The sequence below is a fragment of the Condylura cristata genome, unplaced genomic scaffold, assembly GCF_000260355.1.
Source record: "Condylura cristata isolate star-nosed mole 26May11 unplaced genomic scaffold, ConCri1.0 scaffold00015, whole genome shotgun sequence".
In the NCBI taxonomy this organism is placed as follows: domain Eukaryota; kingdom Metazoa; phylum Chordata; class Mammalia; order Eulipotyphla; family Talpidae; genus Condylura; species Condylura cristata.
The window spans coordinates 24,805,257-24,829,723 of NW_004567116.1; the positions used below are offsets into that span (position 1 = coordinate 24,805,257).

Genomic DNA, 24,467 nt, shown 5'->3' on the forward strand with positions numbered 1-24,467 from the left:
CATAAGAATATTTTATGTAACCGAGTGAACGGCATCACTAGCCTAACTGACCAGAAACACTCAGAACACTTCCATTAGTCTATGTTGGACAAACTATGTTGGCAGTCTACTTTATAATGAAGCATCAACTACCTCATGTTGCTTGTTGAATATTGTGCTTAATTTGAAGACCTTTCTATAGACTCTCTGTTGTCTTCCCTTATGATCATGTGGCATTAACTCACTATTGCTACCCTGGGTTATAAGAATAATCAGACCACAGACCACTAGTCTCGGAATAGATCAAAATTCAAAGTATAGTTTCTATTGCATGAGAATGGCTTTCACACCATTATAGTGTTCTAATTTCATAATTCAAGATACTGTAAGTTAGAGACCATCTGTACACTTTCTTACATACAAAAGCATGTCTGGTGATGGGAAGAAAATAGTTTAAAACGTTTCTATTTTGGGAATTGATGTCTCTAACAACCTTGGTGTTACTATAGGCAACTGGAGCTTCAATTTTAAATCATATGACCATGGATTCAGACACAAAAATACAGACACTGGGAAGGGAAATAAAATATGCAGATAAAATGTTTTTCTGATTAATTCTCACAAGGTTGGAGTAAAACAATGCAATAGAAAGATTTGGTAGGTCAAATGAGTATTTAGGCTCTTGAAGTTAAATGTAACAACACAGATACGGTGCAGAAGAATGTTGAATGTTGTTTAAAAGAATGTTTAAATGTTTTAATGTTTAAAGTATGTTTAAAGCTCACCTGTGCAAGAGAAATCATCCACCCGGATGTATCCTGGAATACAGTCACAGCGATAGACCCCAGGCAGGTTGACACACACAGTATTGGCGTGACAGTAGTGCATCTTAGCTGCACACTCATCGATATCTGAAGGAGAGAAAAAAAAGCATCATCAGGGTTAATCAAATGATTAAAACTCAGTGTAAACATCTCTGAATAAAATTTAAAGAGATAAATGTCCATTGATGCCAAGGGAAGAAATAAAGCAAGATGCATTAAACCAGTGCAAATTCAGTTAGGACATCAGATGATATATTGAGTTGAAAGTATGTCTAGAAGGATCCATGGTAAGACACAGGATCCAATGAGTAAGAAGACTGAATAGGCTGTTAATGTCTTAACAAGGAAGAGGCTTGATCTACATGTCCCAAATCAAGGAGTTCTCTATCCAGTGCACTGATACCAATTAATATTTATCAGGTGTCCACTGTACATGGTATAGTTTTTATCAGAGAGATCAAGGGAATATAAACCCACTCTGCTTGTGTGTGTCTTTCTAAGACATGCCTTAATCCATCTGTTACAAAATGATGGTGCAGCCAATTTCTCCTGTCTTGTACTCTGAATACAGACAGCAGCTCAAGTCTGATGCAAATTAATTCCTTTCATCCCTTGACCTGTAGATCCATCCCATGTAATAGAAGAGTGAACTGACTCAACAAAAAGATCTTATTCTCTTTGGAATGAAGGTCGAAGCATCAAATGACTTCTTGGAAAAAGAGTATGACAAGAATTAAAATAAACTACAGCCCTTGGCACAGAATTTGGTCTTTTTCTGGAGTTTATGTTTTTAAAACTGAGTTTTTGTTCATTTTTCTGATATTGCACATGTAATTACCAGGAAAGGGAGGGATATAAGCAAAGACTGGGGGTCCATGATAGAAAATGTGAGCTCAAGTTCTGGTTCTGCTGGCCATTAGCCTATGACTTGCATTTAACCAGTCTGATCCAGAACTTTTGTTACTTTGCATCAGAGTCAGTTTTGAGCCTACTGCTTTTTAATCTTTAAGTTAATTATTTAAATTAACCCACATAAAATAATACAAGTGGAGGGAAACACTAACTCCATTTTAAAGTGTAGAAAATTGGGACTTACCAAAGTTAAATATATGGCACAAATTCACCCAGTTAGAATATACGACACTTAACATTCTAACTCAGAAATCCATCTCTTACTCTCTAGGACTTCCTTCATGAAACTAGCTTTCAGAATTATAATTAAATACTGAAAATATATGAAGAAAATCATTAAATTCCTAATATCCTTCATATATAGAAACAACAGCTATATTGAGTTACTAGAAAACTCACTTATCTCTGTTTTAAAAATAAAAGTAGGTTGGATTTATTTCCTACTAAACAACCCTGAAATAATATCAGAATTCTCTCAGTGCTAAAAATCTGTCAGTCTATAAATAAAAGTTATTGTGGAGTAGTTGAGGTCGTAAAGGGAGACTCCTCATTACTGAAACTTCCTAACAGGAGAACAAAAAAAAAAAAAAAAAAAACACTAGGAAGTAGTGTAATAACTAAGCAACCAATAGCACGTTCACCTGCAAACATTATATGCTTCCAAAAATGATACAATACACTGCATAATAAAATAAATGGGGAACAGAAACATAACTATGTAAGATCACATCAAGTGAGGGCACACAGGGGACTCACCAAGAAATCTCAGATATAATAAATGCTGCTCATAAATATTAGATAAAATTCAGACCTCTTTGGCAAATAGGACATTTCAACTATTTAACACATTGGTTCCTGACATTATTTAAGCATTTTTCTTTCATGGAAGAATGGGTATCTTGAAAGTCCAGGTGTTTCAGAAAGGGGTAATGATTAGGCATAGTGTCCAACAAATGCCCAGTCCATTTTGACTATCTCCTCTCTCTTCATGTCCTCCTCGCCCTAATAGCTACCATTCCATGGCATCTCATTGCCTCTTTCCTCACACTTTTAATTTCCATCTTTTAAACCTTTACTTACCTAACAATTATTCTTTGTTTATACCTCACTTTCCAGTAACTTTGTATGTGTCCCAAATATCTGAACAAAGTAAGAAAACAAGTCTATGGACTTCTCTAACTATACATTTTGTGACCACAAATCACAAGTGACTCCTCAGATGCCCTGATACTCTCCCTTACCCCAAAATGACTGTTTAATGCCTTCTATTCCCCCTTTCAATGTTCGGTACCTCTTCTCAATTCTAATTCTCAACTATTATTCTCTCTTCTCATTCACTGACAAAGTAAAAACTACTTGAATCTCCACCTCTTCCTTTATCTCTTCACTTCTTTCTTCTTGTAAAGATGACTCCTGCATTCTTAGAGTGGGACTCAAATTCTCTTGCCTCTGTGGGATTTTGCTCCTGCAATGAACTACTCTCTTCTGTTACCTACTTTTTGCTCATATTGAATTACTCTCAACAGCATACAAACATTGCAGTGCCTTCCATTGTTAAACAGACTCTCATGATACCAAGTCTCCATGGAGCAACTGTTGCTTTTTTTTCTTCTCTTTATGACAGAATATCTCAAAAAGTAGGATTGTGTTTATCTCTACTCCCACATCATTCATTCCTGTTAAAATTAACTTTATTCAGGTTTTGGCCCATCACTTTCCTTAAGTTATACTTAACGAGTGAATGTCATCAATGAGCTGCTTGACAAATCAAGGTTTTTATCTTTTTTGTTTTTAAAGATTTATTTATTTGTTCATACAGAACTGGGGTACAGGCCAGAGGCTCAGGGCAGCGAGAGGCTTCACCAGAGACAGAGTAGGGAGCAGAACAGGCAGATCGAAGAAGTACACTGCTGAGGGGAGCAGCGGGCGGGTCAGGAGAGGTCTGCCACGCCATGTGGTCACCTCCCGGGCAGGCGGGAATCGAACCCATGTGGAAGTAGTTTTAGTTTCTCAGTGTTGTGCTTTAACCCGCTGCGCCACCATGGAAGGCCCGGTTTTTTGTCTTTTTTTTTTTTATCTATTTCTACTCAGCAGCAGGTGACAGCCTAATCATTACCCCTTTCTGAAACACCTGGACTTTCAAGATACCCATGCTTCCATGAAAGCAAAATGCTTAAATAATGTCACTTCTATGTTCCAGCAAGAATGAGACCAATTAGCCTGAAAGGATTGGAGAACAAGTCTCTATGGACATGATGCTTCATATGAGGCCTGGAATATAAGTGAAACATGATGCTTCATATGAGGCCTGGAGAGAAGAGTAACATAACAGACAGAGAAGTGCACTTCACGAGAATTAATTAAAGAAGAGACTTGCCCACCTGAAGCAAAATTGGAAAGATAAATGAGGCCCGATGCCACCGGGCCCTGGAGGTCAGGAGAAGGAGTCTGCTCTTATTCAAGGCAGTGACACAACCCAATTTCTGTTTTTAAAACATCATTCTCATGCAGTGAATAGAATAGAGCAAGCAGGACAAGCTGAGGACTAACTCACATTGGTGTTTTCCTCAAAGGGATATCGTCACACTGAGTAAGTCCACCTCATTCTGCTGGGATCTTCCTTTATTCTTTAAGATGAGAAACTAGTCAGGGCTTGCCTGAGAGGTAATTCAATCTTCAGCCCACAGGTCACAGCTGCCAACCAGTCTAGTATCTACAATGATGTCTCCCTGTTATGGACTCTTGTCAGCTCTACCTAGAAAGGACCTCCTGACTCATTTCATGTAGGCTTCTGTATAATGGCTGAGAAAACTGCAATGAATTAGCTGGATTAACAAGTTTATTTTGAATCAAATATTCAAATCATTTTGTAGTTTCTTAGGAACTTAAGGACTTGATTTCTTAACAAACTCTGCAAAGGGATGGTTTAAAAAGAAAGAAAACCATGAGATGAAAATTTCTCACAAGGATTTATCCAACGTTTGCTCTTGTGACCCAGTACTCTACGCCATCCACCCCACTGTTCTGCTTGGATATCTTTGAGGAGATTTGATTTACTATTCGCAGCACTGGTAATTTCAGCTAAGGCTACTTAACAATTTCCTGGAACCAGGCCAGAAAATCTGTCCATCAAAATAAAGCAGAAAAGTTGATAACTGTAACCAGAAAATTAAGCTGTCACAACCTTATCTTTGTTGCTTATCTCCACCTTGAAAATATTTGATATAAAAAGTACTGCCTGGTAAAAATAATGGGGAGGAAGGAAGGAAGTAAAGTGTTTGGACACATACTCTTGTTCACTTAAGGGACATTTGTCTTGTCCCTTAAGACAACATGATCAAAGAAAGGAAGGACTTGATAGCTTCATGGTTTTAGGATAGGTGTGAAGAGTGGAGTGGCAACATATTTGCCAAAAGAAAGATCAGCTCTCCATGCTCAGAGTTAAAGAGGATCTGTCATCTGCTGCCTTAACACTAACTCGCTCTAGTGACTCAGACCTTTAATGAAAAGGAGCTTTATACAATTAGTGCACAATAAAGAAAACACAAAGAATATATTGTCCAGATCAGACACCTGAAGTGGCCCATCCCCGCATTGGTAAATGTGCAATCAAACAGGTTTGGCCCAAAGTAGGGCCACTGAGGCCTACCACAGCCTAAGGCACCTTTTGGTGGGGAGGGGACCCAAAGAAAGGGGCAGAAAGGGCCCAGTGTATCTGAAACAGGAGCAAATTCAAGATAAAACTGCCATCGTTACCTTCCCCACAGGTCTGTTAGGCATGTCTGTTTAACCAGTCCAGAAACAAACAAACAGTGCAGCTTCTTCACATGTCCCTGCTCCATGTGCCTCCTGCAGGTTCCTTCTGACTCTCTGTCCTGCTTCCTTCCTACCCCAGTCTCCTCTCCAGCTTCTCTCCTCCCTCCTCAGCAACACCATTTCATACATAGGTAACACAAGGAACCTGGAATCTCCCCTCTCCCTGGAAACCACCTTGTTACAGAAGCAAATAGAGCTCCCAAGTCTATGTCTTTGTCCAACGTTCTTCAGGATGTCTGTTCAGGAATAATGTTCTCTGTTAAAAAAAAAAAAAAAAAGCAAAACCATTCAAAAAGACACCTGCACCTGCACCCCCATGTTTACTGCTGCTTTATTTACAATAAGAGAGACATGGAATCAACCCAAATGCCCAAAAGTTGAAGACTGGATTAAAAAGATGTGGTACATATACACAATGGAATATTACTCAGCAATCAAAAAAAAGATAAACTCATGCCTTTTACAGCAACGTGGATGGAGCTGGAAGGGAATCATGCTCAATGAAATAAGCCAGAAAGAAAAAGAAAAATACACTCAGAGCAGGAACATAAAGGATGGGGGGGGTGGTAATAATAATGAACATTTATAACCAGAGACATTTTACAGGGTGCAGTGGGGAATGGGATCAAAAATGGGGGTGGGGTAGGGGATCAATGCATTGGAATGTGGTGACTGCACGTGGGTGATTTGGTGATGGGAAGCCCACAAGGATTACAACTGAGATGGAAAAGGGCATAAAATGATGTAAAAATAAACATTATTTAAAAAAAGAAAAGGCAAAGACATATGAAGCATCGCAGCTGCCTTGTCTTCTCTTAAATTCAGTCCTACCATTTTTACATGTTAAGTGCTTGTGGCAAAGGGCCCACAACTAGTGGCATCCTTCTGTTTCCAGCTGGACCAGCCAGTGACAGTTCCTGTTAAAGCTGTTTAAGGCCATCAAGTGTCTCCTACAGGATTAGAAGTTAGTGACAAAAATGCCTGGCTTTTTTATTATTAAATATTGTGAGAGAAACATTTATAAACTCCACTGCAGTATCTAACAGCTCAAGCATAATGGGGCTTAAATTGTGATTCATTCGTATAGATTGCTTGTCACCTTTGAAATATTAGAGCTCATCTTCCGGTGGTCTTTTGAGGTAATAAAAATACATGATTTATGTCCCTCCTTAGGATGGTGAAGTAGTTTTGTTTTTGTTTTAAAAAGGTATACTTATGGCCTTTAAAATGAAACTGGAAGTGGCATGATGATGTTTCACATATCAGTAGCCTCCATCTGCATGAGTGTTCAGAGCAGAGACAGACCCAGAGTTGACAACATGATGATGAAAAAACAGAGCACAGGATCTCAGGAGCAAACATGGAAGCAATTCAAAATTATATTAATAAAATGGTGGGACCTACCCATATGTGTTATGTAAGAATTTCCTAGAAAACTGCAATCAAAGGAAAACTGATCCCCAGGAAAGGCAGGGAGGGGACATTATACCCTACACAATGTACGTTTAAAACAGAAACAGAGTAAGCAAAGAAAACCAGTATTTGTTGAGAGTGCTCTGTACCAAGAACTGTACGCATTTCATCTCATCAATTGCAGCCTTCCAAGGACTGGCATCACAAACCACATGTAGAGAACCCAGTGCTTCCACCCAGTGCCCTGTGACGCCAAGAGGCATACTTACTGGGGGCAAGGGCAAGCAACAAGAGTCAAGATCTGGTCTTGATTTTTCAGTTAGCTAACTGCAGCACAGAGTAGGACTCTATTTTGCTTGAGCTCAGTTTTCCCCATCCGTAAAATAAGGCAAGCCAACCAGAATGCATCTAGCGACCTCCCTGGTTCAAAAGTTGATAGCACATTCAGGTATTTCAATGTCTGCTCATAGTAAGAATCTACTTCTGAAGCAGATTTTCTTGGAAAAGCCTCCCACACGCCCCCACCCCCAGTCTCAAAGAGCTTGCAGAAATTCCAGACTTGTATCTTCGGATACAAGTCTAGAAAATACTACAGATGACCTCAGTCTCCACACACTGCCTTGATTCTTGTGTCAATTCTGTTGTTCTGTCCCTTGAAAATGAAGAGCAGTTAGAACTAGCAAACAGATATTCATAAAAAGCATGACTCTGGGCAATTCCTCCATGGACTGGTAAGATAAATTACAAAGTAATTCCAGTAGACTTTAATCTCCTAACTCAGTAGCATTCATGAATTATAAAAACACAGTGGCACTGGTCTGTCAGTTGTTACATTAGAGCTATGAGTGCTTTCATGTGTCATCCTGGGTATAAAAAAGTGAGATCCTACATAATATCTGACTTGCAGTTAAAAAAAAAAAATCCAGTGAATCATAGCAGGAGCATAAAGGACCAGGGGGGGAAATAATAATAATGAACAACTATATACCAGAGACAGTTTATGGGGGTGGAGTGGGGAATGGGATCAAAAATGGGGGGGGGGGGCACGGAACTATGGTGATGGCACATGGGTGAACTGGTGATGGGAAATGCACGGGGATTACTGAGATGGAAAATGGTACAAAATGATGTAAAAATAAACTATTATAATCAAATAATTTTTAATTCAAAAATTCAGTGAAGCAGATTATTTATTTTGGTTACTTTATATACACATATTATTTTTACATCATTCTTCATTTTTGTACAATGTGTGCTTTTGATCTTGGTTGTAGTCCCTGTGGAATTCCCACCACCAATTCACCCTTGTGCCATCACCACAGTCCCTCGTGTGCTTTCCATTCCTGTTTTGATCCTACTCCCCTCGCCCCCACTGCAGAATGCAAAATGTCTCTGGTTTATAACTACCTGTGGATTTTGATTTTTACTTCATTACAATTAACTTATTTTTCCTGATCTCTTACATCCCTCCTAAAAGTAAAACCATCCCGTACTTTCCTTTTTCATTCTGGATGCTGTCTCTTACTCTACCTTTTCTCAGGGGAGAAACTAGATGTCCACACAAGCTAACAATACAGGCCCAATGTTACCCAGATAAGCACTGACAAAACGGAGGTCTTTTGGCTCTGGAATTAGTGCTTTACCCATCGTTGCACAGTTCTCTGTAAAGCTGTCTTCCAAAAGCAAGGGAAGAAACCTTAACTACTAAAACATCCAGGGATATAGACCAAATAACTACAGGAGCCAAGTAGAAGATACATATATACAAGATACATCTCTTCCACAGTCTCCATTTATTTATAAACATAAATCTCTTGGGCCCCCCTCGTGGTGCAATGGGTTAAAGCACAGACAGTACTGCAATGCTAGCTGCAGCTGCTGCAGCATAAGTTCAATTCCTGGCACAGCAGACCTCTCCTGTCTCACCCGCTGCTCTCCTCAGCATTGTACTTCGTCAATCTGCCTGTTCTGCTCCCTATTCTGTCTGTGATGAATCCTCTCATCGCCCCTGCACCTATGGCCTGTACCCCAGTTCTGTATGCATAAATAAATCTTTAAAAAATAAATAAATAAATCAGTCAGTATTTTTCATGCTCTCAGTCTCACTTCCCTGCTTCTAAAGACGAAAACAAAATGGTTCCCTCTTTAAGGGGAAAATAAAAAAGAGTCCCAAACAATGACACATGAACGTGTCTCTAAGCCTCACCTGGGAGAATCTAGACTGTGGAAGTCCAGGTGAATGATGTCAAGAAGAGCAACAAGCATCATCATGTAGCACTGTGTGTTCAGCACGGTTTTAAGGGCTTTACATTTACAAATCATGAAGTACATATAGAGTCAAGTTCACTTTACAGTTGAGAAATTAGAGTCATAGAAATGTACTGAACTGGTCCTCCCTGGTGATGCAACAAGTTAGGACACAGCACTGGCAGCTAGCACCCGCTGCCCCAGTGTGAGTTCAATCCCCGGCCTGGAGGTCATCCTATCCTGTCTTCCCTGCTTTTCCCCTCAGCAATGTACTTTGTGGATCTGCCTGTTCTGCTCCCTACTCTGTCTTTGGTGAATCCTCTCACCACCCCTGCACCTCTGGCCTGTGCCTCAGTTCTCTGTGCATAAATAAATAAATCTTAAAAAATTGAAAAAAAAACAAAGGTATCGAACTTATCTAAGGAAAACCACTCAGGTCACAGTTGGACCTACACTGCCAGCATCTTAATTCAGGCAGCAGGGCTTCAGAGTGGGGGAATTCCCTCTACGAATTCCCTCCCAGGGACTTGGAGCTAGAAAACTAGATCTCTGATTGATCTGGTGAATTTGCATATCTCAACATCAAAGTAATAATTTAATATTAGCTCCATTTTTTTCACAATATTATGAACCAAGGAAAACATCAGATTCAATCCATGAAGGTCTCTGTTAGGAAGCATAACCATCCTTGCTATATAACAAAGTACTTCAGGAGAGAGGGAGGGAAGGTGGAAGGGTGGGAGAGAGGGAGATTGGGAGGAGAGAGAGAGAGAGATTGAGAGAGAGAGAGAGAAGTCATCACAAGAATGATGACACCATGATGAGAGGGGTGGTCTTAGGAGATACCAGAGTGCTTACGTTTGCTCCCTTTGCCATGTGAGGACACAGGCAGAAGACAGCCATCTAGAAGCCAGGAAGCAAAACTTCCTCAGCCACCAGTCAGCCTGCATCCTGATTTCAGACTTGCAGCTTCCAGAATGGAGTAAATAAATTTATGTTATTTAAGCCATCGAGTCTATAGTTGACTAATACAATGACCCTTTATGTTTGTCAGTTACCTGGCAAAATGGATTTTTACATCATCTTCTAAGACGGATGTCAAATATATATGTTCCCTGCCAGATCAAATATTTGCAGACTAAAAATTTAAATAAACTTTGAGTCATCCCATGCATGAAAAAGAAGTTTTCTTTGAGTTAAATACACCATAAAATAGAAGCTAGATTGTTGGGTTTCTGACATTTTAAAAGTATTTTCCCTATATGGCTATGTCAGATAGTTGGAAATTCATGTAAAGATTTTTTTTTCCCCTGCTGAGTTCAATTTCAGAATCAAATATTGTCATAAAGTAGCACTTCTCTTTGTGCCAATGGAAATCACAGCATACCAATTTCTAGCTGACTTTGGAAAGGCATCATAAGATACCACCCTATGAGTTTTTCCCCCAGCCTGGCATTTCTTACCTTCAAGAATGTCCATAAATTGATACTGTCTATAAGAAAGGAGTACCCTGAGTAAAAGATGATTAATTCACTTTTCATCTCAAACTATGGCCCAGCCTCTTTGAATTCTATAAATATCTGAACTCTACTTCAGTCAACAGCATACCAACACAATCAGTGAGTGCTTCCAAAATAGTCTAAGTCTTGGCCTCCCTTAAGTCTCAGCTCTATCAAGCTATTGCCAGCCACTGCAGCATGAGTTTGATCCCTGACCAGGGAGCTGACCAACATGGCACAGGAGACATCTCCTGTCTCACCCACTGTTCCCCTCAGCAATGTATCTCAGTAGCTCTGTCTATTCTGCTCCCCACTCTAACACTGGTGAATCGTCTCACACCATGCACCTCTGGCCTATAGCCTAGTTCTTGTATGCATAAATAAGATTTTTTTTTCTTAAATAGCACAAGGGTTACTCATGAATTTTAAGTTTTACTCACAAATTGTGAGCTGAAGTAATCAAAGAACACACTGGAAATGTACAAACTATACGCTCTCTCATTTTCTCTGCAACTGAGACAGAAAATTCAAAATTCAAGAGGTATTGAGAGGCTGCTAGATTCCACAGAGAGCAGTTTCCAAAGATCAGTGGAACTCTGTCTCCCACCTTTAGTTTTTGCACCATGTGAAAAATGTCAAATAACACAGAAAATGTCCTAATTCAGCAGAGACAGCTTCAGGAAAATGCAAGCTGTCAGCACAATCCAAGCACCCAGAAAAACAAGTAACACTTTCAACAAAGGGAATAAGGAAGAATGCACCCAGCTCATTGCTTGGAGACTTGAGATACAAGATGTCTTCATAAAATGTTCATGGTCTTCTCATATTCTTTGATTGAATTGGGCAGATATTCTTCCCCTCCCCTCCGTGGATTATTGAGATAAAATTAACATATTAACACTGTTTAGGTTCTGCAGTGTCAATCTGATACACTTAACTACTGAAAAATGGATTCCATCATATTCTTAGTGAACACCTTCATCATGTCAGAGAATTACCCTTTCTTTTCAGTGATGAGGTTGTTCTATCAACTCTCTTAGCAACTTTCCAAAACATTTAATATCATATTAGTAACTATCATTACCATACTGAACATAGACACTCAGAAATCGCTCATCTTATAAGTGGGAGTGTGTACTCTTTGAATGGATAGGGAAGATGTTGTATACACGGATCTTTTTTCAGTTAAAAATGACGTTACTTTCTCATTAACAAGCTTAATAAATTGAAAATTTCTTAAATAAATAAAAAAAAATGCTGCCTGGAAGAAGATAGAGCTCATTGCTGTCCCACAGGAAAGAGTATTGTTCCAGAGAATGCTTATTGCATTTACATCCTCATCAAGTCATTAAATCCTAAGTTAAAATTATAAGACCAGGTCCTTCTGTATCACAGAGCAATGTTACTCAGCCATAAGAAAGAAGGAAATTCTGCCATTAGGGATTGCCATTAGGGATGACCCCTGCCATCTCCATTTGGGATGACCCCTGAGGGCATTATGCTAACAGAAATATATCAGACAAATAACAACACAAGGCACATACATGTGAAATCTTAAAAAGATAAACTCACAGCAACAGACTAGATTATTGGTTACTTGTTCCTGGGGGCAGAGGAAATGATAGGTTGGACAACTGTTTTTGTTGTTGTTATTGTTTTAAAAAGGTAAAGGAATATCAGCCCAGATAGAATAGGAAAGTACATCACCAGCCAAACCACCCCTTTCCTCTTTATCTCTGCTGACAACTATTCTTTATAATAATGAGTATTATTTATTACTCACAACTTGGTGTCAAGCACAGTCTCATGCACTTTCATGTATTAATTCATTTCATCTTCACAAGCACCATATAGGTAGATATGTGCTGATATTTTTACTTTATGGTGGCATAAGGTGGATTAGTCTAGAAAGTGATCTCAGGGAATTTAAATCAGTGGCATCTATTCCATTCTGCTTCTCCACTACATCACCTTAGCTTCTTCCTTCTCAGTAAGAATATCTACCCTCTCTGGTTAATTAAATAGCAATTTCCTGTAGTAACTTTTTCAACTTATTCATGCATCACTTTCCCCACACAGTAAAAATAAGGTGAACAGACTTCTGTCTTTTAAAAATAAATGATGTGATGCCGGAGGTTTAGATCTGACTCACTACAGCATCAAATTAACCAGTGATTAAATATCAGACTGAATTACACAAACAAACAGGGGTCTATAGATCTATCAGCTGGTAGTTAATGAGAACAACCTAGGTTCAATAAAAGCATCCCTCCTTCCACCACCTGCACAACAAATGGCAATCAGTTAATGTACTCAGGAAAGCGAGCTATCTCGTCATTTGTTTCCCCTTGTAGAGTGATGCCTAAATTGAAATAATTTTCTTGCATTGAAATGAACATTGTTCCCAACTCTGAATTCTTGCAGAAATAATTAGGCTTATATAGTCTAATAATATAATCAAATCATTCAGCTGGCCCACCAAAAAAATCACCAAGTCCAGGCTCTTATGCACTGCAATTCTTAAGAAAATACAAAAATGAATTGTTTGGGGGGTGGGGGGGCAGGAGGAAGATATGGGGAGGGGAATCAAAGACAGAGTTATGACTCCTACCCATTTGCCTCTGAAAATACCCATCCAAAGATGAGAAAATGAAGAAGTCTGTATTCATTAAACCTTCATAATTTCCTAGTAGTCAGTACTGATTTTTTTAGTATCCCAAAGCTTACAGTTTAAAAAATGAGACCTGAGAAACTCAGGTCTCACAAATAAGGAGCAGAGCCAGAATGCAAGTCTAAGTTGATCTAGTCTCCAAAATGGTGCTTTAATCTCTACACCATGTACTCTCAGCCTAAGTAAGATCACCTGCACATGACTCATGGGGGAGCAAAAAAAAAAAATTAGATATTAAAAAAGTTATGGTTCTCCAAAGAGCCACAGTACATGAGCACATATTTAATGTATCTGTGATGTTAAAATTTCATGGGAAAATGATAAGGGAAAAAATTATCTAAAAGGCACCTTAGGGGGTGGTAATGAAAAAAAGGTTAAACATTGCTCTGTACTAAATTGCCTCCATTTGGAATAACATCTAAGTTGGAAACTCAATATATAAAATAAAATTAAGCACTACATCAAACTAAAAAGCTTCTGTAGAGCAAAGAAGCCATCAACAAAATGAAAATGCAACCTAGAGAATGGGAGAAAATAACTGCAAATCATGTAGCAGATAAGGATTAGTATCCAAAACACATAAATAAGTCGTACAACTCAATAGAAAAAAAGATAATCTCATTTAAAGATGTGTTCTTGATAGATGTTTATTTTTTCCCAAAAGACATACACATGGACAACAGGTACATGAAAAGATGTTTATCATCATTAATCACTAGGAAAGTGCAAAACAAAATCAAGAGATATCATCTCATACCTGTTAGAAAGACTATCATCAAGAAGATCAGAAATAAGAGGCGAGGATGGGGAGGAAAAAGCAGACTTTTGAACTGCTTGTGGGAAAATAAATTGGTAGAACCACTATGGAAAAAATTATGATGTTTCCTCAAAAAATAGAATTGTCTTATGATCCAGCATTCACTTCTGGGCATTTAATCAAAGCAAACAAAATCACTATCTCAAAAAGACTCTACACCGAGATGGTCAGGGCAGCACTCTTTACAACACCAAGCTATGGAAACCTACAAGCCCATTCATTGATGAATGAATGGATAAAAACAAATGTGAGCTACAAATTGATAGATTTACTTATATTTTGTAGTTACATATATATAGAACATTACTTGGTCACAAAGATGAGTGGAATTCTCTGACATTCAGCAACCTTTCCTACAGTGCAACAGAGGAAACTGTATACAGGAAGTACTCAAGAAGTCAATTTTATCAGAGTGCCCAGAATCAAAATGCAAATACATAGGGGAAACATTTATGGAATTTATTTCATTTAAAGATGCTAAAGCTTTACATTCCTGCAATATAAGGGTAACTGAGGGCAGAGCAATCACGTGGGAGTTTCCAGGACCCAGAAGATCATACAAGGCAAAAGGTCAACCATTTCAAGCATTGTTTTTTCAAAGGTCTATTTGCAAGGACCACCAAGAAAACACTGAAGGAGTAATGTCACTGCTCTATTAAAGCAGAACAGTAACCAGCCAGGATACTGGATTTTCAGAAGTTTTGTTTTTTTAAACCTTCAACAGAGAGGAAGATATGGAGCTCACCAAATAGACTATGGAAGATCGTGAAATTGATGAAAACAAAGTTTGGACTGGACCAAGCCTAAAAGTGAAAGTGGCTTCTGAGGTCACGGCAGAGGCAGAGGTAGAGGTAGGAGAAGTCAAAGTCAATTTAGCAGCAGAGATAAGGGAGGCCTTGAAGAATGAACTTCTTCCCAATGAAGGAAAGACAACTAGTGACAGGAGAAGACAGTTTGAGTTGTTTGTGTAATCCCTCTCAGAGAAAAACAAGTTATCATGTGATCTCACTCAGATGTGGAACCTAAAATAAGACAAATCAGAAAGACTCAGATATAGAAAACTGATGGTTGTCAGAGGCAAGGATGAGGCTGAAATGCAAGAAGGTGATGAACAGGTCCAAACTTCCACTTATAAGTCTGAGGGATTTCATGTACACTATGGCGACTATAGTAAATGACATTCTTACAAAAGAAAAAAAAGAGTTAGGCAGTGCTTACGAAGAGCCTCAGGCATATGGTTGGGATAGAGACAAGACAATCAACCTTGTAGTTATTGTAAGGCCACCAAGAAGGCTGAACATCAGTCTACAGTAGCTGTTCAAGATCCCATTTTTAAGTATTTTTCTAGAAATGGGGGTGTGAGGCCAGGGCCATCTGCTGAATTCTATGACTGGGTCTTCAGGAAGCACAAAACTGTTTTCCACTAAGCTTGCACCACAGATCTGAGATGTCCCAGGGCTAAAAGGAGGGAACACTGAACCTCTTAGTGGTGATAGAGTTCCTATAAGGTGATGAACAAATAAAATACTGCCACTAAATTATCAACTTAAAGAAGCTAAAAAAGCCAATTTTGTGTTATATATATTTTTACACCTCTTGTCAAAAAATGTAATATATCACAAAATACTGATTTGTACACTTTAAATCAGTCATTTGTATGGTATATAAATTAATCTCAGTGAAACTGTTAAAAAAAAAAAAAAAACTAAAATAGGCCCTCCCTCCCTGGTACACAATAGGTTCAGACACAGCACTGCTAACTGGTTACAGCCACTTCAGTGTGAGTTCAATCCCCAGCCCCAGAGGTGACCCACATGACACAGCAGACCTCTCCTGTCTTGTCTGCTGATCCCCTCAACAGTGTACTTCATTGATCTGCCTGTTGTGTTCCCCACTCTGTCTCTGGTCATCCCTCTCACTGCCACTGCACCTCTGGCCTGTACCCCAATCTGTATGCATTAATAAATCAATTAAAAAAAAACTAAAACAAGAAGGGAAACAACCCAAGCCAGTATTTCTCCTTTTTCAAGGAAGAGGAAACCAGGTATGTCCCTGAGTGAGGGAAAGGCACATGAATAGAAAGAAAAAAAAATACATGACAGACTCCATTCAAATCCCAGCTTTGACTACTGGTAATTGTTAATTTGGGAAATTTACCTAGTGTTTCTGAGCTTGGGTTTCTACTTGAGAAGAATCCAGGGTTGTTGAGAAGACTCAGTGAGAATGTGTGCCTTTCACACACATGTCCCTCCCCCAGCAAACTCAAATTCTTTGATTACAGCTTCCCACAATTTTGGTTCAAAGGCAGCCATTCTTTTTTATATCCAGTTTTATTGAGAAATAATTGACATATGGCACTTTATAAGTTTAGTGTATAGCCTAAAGGTTTGACATACATACACATTTCAAAAGTACCACATAGGTAAAGAAGTGTGAAGTAAACACACTAAGTTTAGTTAGTATCCATCAGCTCATATGGACACAATTTTTTTTTTTTCTTGTGATGAGAACTCTTTGGATTTACTGTGTTTTTTTTTTTCTCCCCCCACCGCCTAACTAGGGCCTTACCACCCCCCCCCCCGCCCTTTCTTAACTCAAGAACCTCACTTCGGTTATCAATGCCTCATTATTTTGTTTTCTCATATCATTTGCTTTGATTCCATATTTTACTCATATCATCCAATAATTGTCTTTATCATTTTGACTTCCTCTGATACGCCTAATTCCCTCAAGCTCCTACCATTTTGTTGTAAATGGAAGCATTTCATCTTTCCTTCTTGCTGAGCAGTTTTTTCCATAATGGGATACCCTCATGTCTTGATCCAATCCTGCATCACGTAAGCTATTATAAACAATCCTACAATAAACATTGTGTAAGAAATAATTTTCTGAGCAGATGGTTTTGTATTTTCTAAAATACATGCAAAAACTGGGTTAGTAGATCATATGATTTTTCTATTGTTATTCCAGATTACTTTCCAAAATGGTGACACAAATTTATATTCCTACCAATAGTTTACGAGGGCTCCTCTCGCCTTACATCTTCCCCAGCCCTTTTTACTGAAAGTCTTTTAAACTGGAAACCGATTTCGCAGCTGTGAGATGAAACCTTATGTGGTTTTGAGGTGCCTCTCTCTTACTTAACGTGATAGTGAGCATCCCAAATGTCTGCTGATCCTTCTTTTTTGCTAAACTGTTCTTTCAGACACTCTACTTTTCAAATGGGTTGCTTGTTTTTTGTTGTTCAGTTGGATGAATTCTTCCATTTTTATGGACTTTAGGTCATAACCCACGTCAGCTGTGTGATGTGTGAGGATCTTCTCTCATTCAGCACTGGATATTCATAAAACCTTTTTACAAAAGTGACCTTCTCTTTAAGTTTTTAATTTGTATTGCTTCCTTCCATACAGAATACAATTTTTACCCAATTTAAGTAGGTGTTTTTCATTTGTTTGTTTTTATTGCACTTAGGGGTATAAAAGTACTGCTAATATTTTTAAACTGCTTTTTAAACTGCTAATATTTTCTTTCACTGTGTAAAAGCTATTTTAATTTGAGGTAGTCCCAATTGTTTATTTTTGCTCTTATTTCCCTTGCCGTAGGGGTCGAGTCTCCAAAGACATTTCTCTTATTGATGTCATGAAATGTGTTGCCAATGCTTCACTGTATGTATTTTATTATCTTAGTTCTTATATCTAAGTCTTTCAGGATTTGCTCTCTTAACAACATGCACATATATCATATAGCAACATGAACTGCAGCCACCATGTTGTATGTTGCATCCCAAATACTTATTTCATAGCTTTTAGTTTACACTTTTTAATCACCTTCCTACAGTTGCCACTGTTGGGAAGCACATGTTCAATCTCTCTGCAGCCACTGTAGCATGAGTTCAATCCCAGCCAGGGAGCTGACCCACATGGCACAACAGACCTCTCCTATTTCACCAGCTGCTCCCCTCAACAGTGTATTTCTGTTAACCTACCTGTTCTGTTCCCTACTCTGTCTCTGATTTATCCTCTCCCTACGTCCACCCACTAACACAGAACTCTAGCCTACACCCTACCTCTTGTATGCATAAATAAATAAATCTTAAAAAAATAAAGCTTGATTCCACATTGAAGGAATTAGACTCTACAATGAAGGGGGATCACATGGTATTTGTCTTTGTCTTATTTCACTTAGCATAATGCTTTCAAGATCTATCCATGTTATCACAAACAGCAGAATTTCCTCATTGTTGTATGAATAGTATTCAACCTCTTCGTCCCTCAACTATGGATGGACCCTTAGGCTGCTTCCTCATCAAGGCTGTGTGAATGGCAAATGGTGCAAGGCAGCTGCTCCAGACAGACTGCAGACAGGTTGGGCCCACCCAGTGGGCGCATCTCCTCACGTTAGCGCCTCTACCTGGCAGTGCTCACCCTGACTCATCTGCGATGCCAGTTCATGCCTCTGCCTTTTTCCTTCCCAAGATGATGACAGGAAATCATTCTCTACCCCCCCCCACCACCGCCCTGCAGTTCCACACTGGAAACAACAGGCCTGCCAGGACCTACTCAGGCAAATGTACTTTCCTCTCCTTCCCTAGCCCCGCTGGCTGCTGGCCACTGCATGGTGACCTGACAGCTCATCTGTTTGGGTGGACTGGACTGTGTATGTATAACTCAGAACATATACCTTGTGTGCCCTCTGTAAGACTGGCAAAATTAAAAAGAAGCTTATTCACTAAAACAAAGACTAATAACAGAAAGGAACTGGAATCTCTACCTTGGAAAATCTTATAAAAATAAATTTATAATACCTATGATATAGCATAATGATACGAAAAGTGTTTATAACAAAGATTATGGTAATAACACTGTTTCTTTGAGAGGGTGAAAAAAATGCTAAAATCCCTCCTTTTGGATATACAGAGAGGTCTAATTCAGAGACATGTGATTTTTAAATATAGCACCCTCATGCCCCCCCACACACACACACATAGAATAGAGACAATGAAAGGGAGGTGGAGGTGAATATGGCTTTATCAATTCTCTTTTAAAAAATTACTGCAAATAAACTGAAGGAGGAGTACAGGACCACAGGTCAATCATGGACAGCTTCACTTCGAATGCCCCTGAAGCATCTAACTCAAAGTAAAATTTTTTTACCAAATAGAACCATTGAAGCTTTCTAAAAAGTCTCTGGAGAATAACCACTGGTCTTCCAATGATTGTTTGAAAATTTGGGGCCAGCCAGTTGTGAGCACCAGAGGAATGGGGAGCACCAGAGGATGAGAGTGCTTACCTGGGCCCTCACCTGGCATTTGGATGTTCCTATAGCTCTTATGAGTTCAAGAAGTCAGAAGCACACAGATGAGGACAGTGTGACTATTATGTCCACATTGAATAAGAGGATACAGAGACATGAAAAACACCAGAAGATGACATGGATGGCAATAAGCACAGGGATCTCAAAAGCAACTCTATGTTTCAGAGAGCATGACATGAGTTGCCATAAAGTATGAGGAGATATTCACAAGGGGCATAAGGGAGAAGGGAGATGATATGGGAAGGAAAGGGACCTCAAGAAGAAATGATCACAGGGAAGTCCCATGCAAGCCACAGATCCAACTATGCATTGGAATCCAGAGACTGACAGGCAGTCAGAGACTCTGGGGAGAAAAGAGCCATGGGGAACCCAGGCACAGCACAGGTCAGATGGACACAGGCCTTGAACACCATGCTGAGAAGTATGGCTTCACTTTTGAGTTCAGTGGAGCAATATGCACGACATGAAGATGTAAGCTCTTGAGGGTAGCAATTTAATGAGGGAAAAGAATTTTTCATTAATTTAATTTCATCCTTAAAGAAAACACTGAAGTGATGTATGTATGCACCTGTTGATAAGTGATATGTCTGTGTGAATAAACAGAGAACTATTGGAGTGTATTAAGCTAGAGCATGACATGATCATTGAATTTTATTTTATTTTATTTTATTATTATTTTTAAAGACTTATTTATTTATGTATATAGAACTGGGGTACAGGCCAGAGGTGCAGGGGCAGTGAGTGGATTCACCAGAGACAGAGCGGGGAAGTGATGGCAAGATCATGGGCATAATGAAGTGTATGAGAGTGAACATTACTGTAGCAGTTCAAAATAAAAATCTTCAAGGCTGGATTTTTGCCCAGAATGATGACACAGCTTAACATGATGATGAAGCCTGAGCAGAGATGTACTAGGGATCTCATAGTAAAGGAGTGACCAGGAAATTTGTCACTAAGAGCAACTACAAAGGACAGTAGGTATTAGGAGCAGGTGACTGAGACTTCAGCAGAATAAAAGATTTTGTATGAGAAAGGATGAAATTTCTCCAGATGCAGCAGCCATCCTTGGAGAAGCCAATGCCCTCTCTGAACTCCAGGATACTTTAAATGTTAAAGTAAATAAAGTCTCCAGTCAGACAGCTCAGGAAGAACTGGACCTTCAGCAGAATTCAATGATGTGTTGGGAAAACAGTGTGCAAAGAGTTGAGATTTTGTGGGGCAATTATTAACAGGGTAATGTGGTTCCAAAGACCGTAAAATGGGAGTGAAAGGAGTAGGCAGAAAGAAGAACCAGTTCAAAACATACATGAGATAAGACTGGAAGGAGAGTCTAGAAGTAAGTTAGAAGAAGGCCTAGCAGTTTATTCAGTGGGTAATGATGACAGATATAGGACTATCTCAGGCCATGTCAGAGGCTAATAAAACTGTTCAGTTGACAAGTCAGCCTTTGCTGGGATGCCATACTGAATGCTAGAGCATTCTTTTGACCAGTAAGAGGAAAAATAACTGCTGGCTGTGTCTTGATAGGTAGATAAATCTCTAAAAATATTCTGCTCAGGTACCAGGTGGTGCAAGAAGGGATTTGTGGGATATAAGAACAACTCTACAGAATGCCATCTGGGGCACTACCTTCAGGGCTGTGTGACAGAGACTAAATGGACTCGCGAGAGTCATCTGTCTTCCCAAATCCACCATCTGGGACTTTGCCCTGGGGGAACTGTTGGAGTATTTAACCCCTATGGAAATCAACAAAGACTATTAATAATCCTCCTTGCCCTCCCAGTTCCTGAACCAGTGCTAAACATTTACTAACACAACATTGCATCCGTTGCTGTATTCTAGAATTCAAAAAAAAGACAAGACTGATGTCTTGAATCCAGGTGTCTCTTCTCTGCTCTGATCCTGTTACCAACTTGAAGATTATTGCCCACCTGTGTACACACCCCACTGCATCTGCCCCTAGCGCCTCAACTTTTGGGTGCTCCCACTAGTTTCCCCAGCTGCCAAACCCTCCACTGACTGCCCACCATCGTGTCTGCAGCTGTCAGTTCTCCACAGGGTAAACACTAATAGCAGATGAATAGGCTTGAAAACAGATTCTGTCTAGTGTACGTGGCCTCGGAATACATATTGTCTGTCTTATTTCCGACAAAATGGCCACTGTACAAAATACCCTCACTATACAGTTTTTGGGAGTTAATTGATAAAGCATGTAAATGCCCAGGTAAATTCAGAAGGGTTTTTATTGTTCTCATTCTCCATAAAAGGGAGATGATGATGGTGGTCGTCCTGATGACAAAGTAAGATTTTACAGCTTACCCTACCAGATCCAACATCAGTCAGCTGTCAGAGTGCTCACCCTTAACCACTAACTTCTCTTGCCAGAAACCCCTATTCCTTGATCCCTGCCTTCCTACTCACCTTGGTTATTTCAAGTCTACCTAACTGACCAACCCAACCCATTTCACCACTGACCAAAATCCTGACCTACTGAGACCTTGGAAACAGGTTTGAACAAAGAGAATGAAATGCTATTCAGTAAATATTATGCTGAAATAAACAAAAGCAAGGATTAACTACATTGCCTGGGAATACTCAATGTCACCTCTCTTGAAGCTCCTTTGACATGAGGCACTCTACTCATCATTTTAACAAGGGTAGTCTCATCAATCAGAGTCCGTCTTGGGTTTTACTACAACACAAGCCCTGCCTCTGTATTCTGTCCTTCTACTGGAGTTCCCATGGACAAAACATACTGACCTAGGACTACCCTGATAGAAAAGCAACCTAAAACTTTAGCATCAATTTTTGTGCATTTGTGTCGCCCCCTGTTTCGTTGTTTCCCAATACAGGGAATCGTTAAAATTTCTATGTCTGTATCAACCATTATACACAGTACCCGCTATCAAAGATGGTCTAAGCCACTCTTGAAAGCCAATTATTGAAGAGGAGTAACTGTATAGATGATTAGCCAGATTGATCAATAATAAGCACTGTCATGGACAGACATATGATGAAAAATCTTAGATAAATACAATTCTAAATTAGAACTGGTCTCATGACAATCAGTTTTCTAGTGCCTCACTCCTTAGTTGGACACTCACAAAAAAATATTTTAATATTTGCCCCCTAAAGTTGAAACTGAATCTCCATACTTTATCACCCGCTCCTATCTATGCTCCTGTGCTTTTGCTATCAGCTTTAAAAATAACCAAATTTATTCACTAAATCCAAAGTTCATAATGTACTAGGTTTCTCAAATACTATGTTATTTAAACTAAAGTTAGGTGGTCAGTTTTTAAGTAACTCAATTTCCTCTGAGTATATTTTATAATGCTAAGCAAAGGTATTGATATCTTCATCTAAGCTTTTTAAGTAGTTTGTTCAATCTTTTGAGAAACAAGCTGTAATTCCCAGCTTCAGAAGAGTCTTCAGAGAGGGAAGCATTTATTAGTGAGAAGGTATTTAGCCACAAATGAACCACCTGATACTGGTTGAGGTTAAAGATGTGTCATATAAAAAAGCTATAGTTTATCCGGCCCTCCCTGGTGGCACAGCAGGTTAAATTTAGCACAGCACTAAGAAGCTAAAGCCACTTCCGCATGAGTTCAATCCCCACTTGCCCTGGAGGTGACCTCTCCTGACCCGCCCGCTGTTCCCCTCAGCAGTGTGTTTCCTTGATTTGCCTGTTCTGTTCCCCCCTGTCTAGGGTAAAGCTTCTCACCACCCTGCACCTCTAGCCTATACCCCAGTTCTACATGCACAAATAAATAAATCTTTAAAATAAAAAATGCTATAGTTTATCCAATACCTATTATGTGCTAGAAAATATGCATCTGCATTCATCAGCTTTAATCTATAAGATTCTGCAATATATTAATTTTCTACTTTATAAAATAGAAAATAACATTTGGAAAAGTTAATTAAGTTTTCTAGGATTATATGATTAGCAAAAGCAGAACAAGGGTTGAAATTCATGTCTATTTTATGAGATTGTACTTAATAACATAGTTGGTTGAGAGAGAACATTTTATACCAGCATTTAGCCTACCAAACAAATATATCTTATTTCTAGATAAACCTGTTATTTGTCTCTCAAGGAGCTAGAGATTTTGCCTCAGAGCCAAATTCCATTTAAAAAAAAATAAAAAATAAAAATCAACCATCAGACAAATCTAAAAAATGTTTAATGCATCTACTGTAGAATATAGCAATTTCACTCCTAGGTATCTAGTCAAAGGGTATAAAGACACTAATACTAAAGAATATATTCATCCTTAGTTTCACTGAAGCACCATTCACAATAGCCAAGATGTGGAGACAACCTAAGTGCCCAATGACAAAGGGTAGATAAAGTGGATGTGGTATTTATACATGATGGAATACTACTCAGCTATAAACAAACACACAAAAAGTCTTGCCATTTGCTACAACATGGGTAGAAATGGAAGTAATTATGCTAAGCAAAATAAATCAGTAAGGGGAAGAAAAATGACAGATGAGTTTACTCCTTCATGAGATATAAAGAAACAGAGTAAAGGATCAGACACAACAAAACCTTGGATTCTGAAAACAAAACTGCTATTACTAGGGTTGGGAGGTCAACTGGAAGGACAGGGAGTGTGGGGAAATGATGAAGGGGGTCCAGTGGAATATAGGGAAGGGTTATGAGAACTTTGGTGGTGTTTGCGGTGTGCTGACATACTTTTCAAAAGTGTGAACCTGTACTCCTAAAACATACAGAGTCTTGTAAACCCATGTTACTGTGATGAAATTAGACTTTAAAAAGCTTCATCAGAAAACAAATTCATTTCTATTACAAGTTAATGGGTAAAAATGGTGAGAATTGTAAGCACAATTTTCTGTGCTGAACTCCCTCCCCCTAATTTATCTTCATCAAGATATGAAACCTCAATATGAGCTTAAGGTTACATAGCTGAAAACTCGAGAGCCTAATCCAAATATCAACTACCCAG

At 39.0% G+C, this 24,467-nt stretch overlaps 1 protein-coding gene across 2 annotated transcripts in view; it reads right to left on the reverse strand.

Annotated features, from left to right (window-relative positions):
* Positions 1–24,467, reverse strand: part of NELL1 (NEL-like 1 (chicken)) — a 690,112-nt gene that overhangs the window by 345,386 nt on the left and 320,259 nt on the right. For both annotated transcript variants that reach the window (XM_004682976.2, XM_004682975.2), the window contains exon 13: positions 765–890. In XM_004682976.2, the coding sequence (XP_004683033.1) occupies positions 765–890 (126 nt within the window). The remainder of the gene's footprint in view (positions 1–764; positions 891–24,467) is intronic.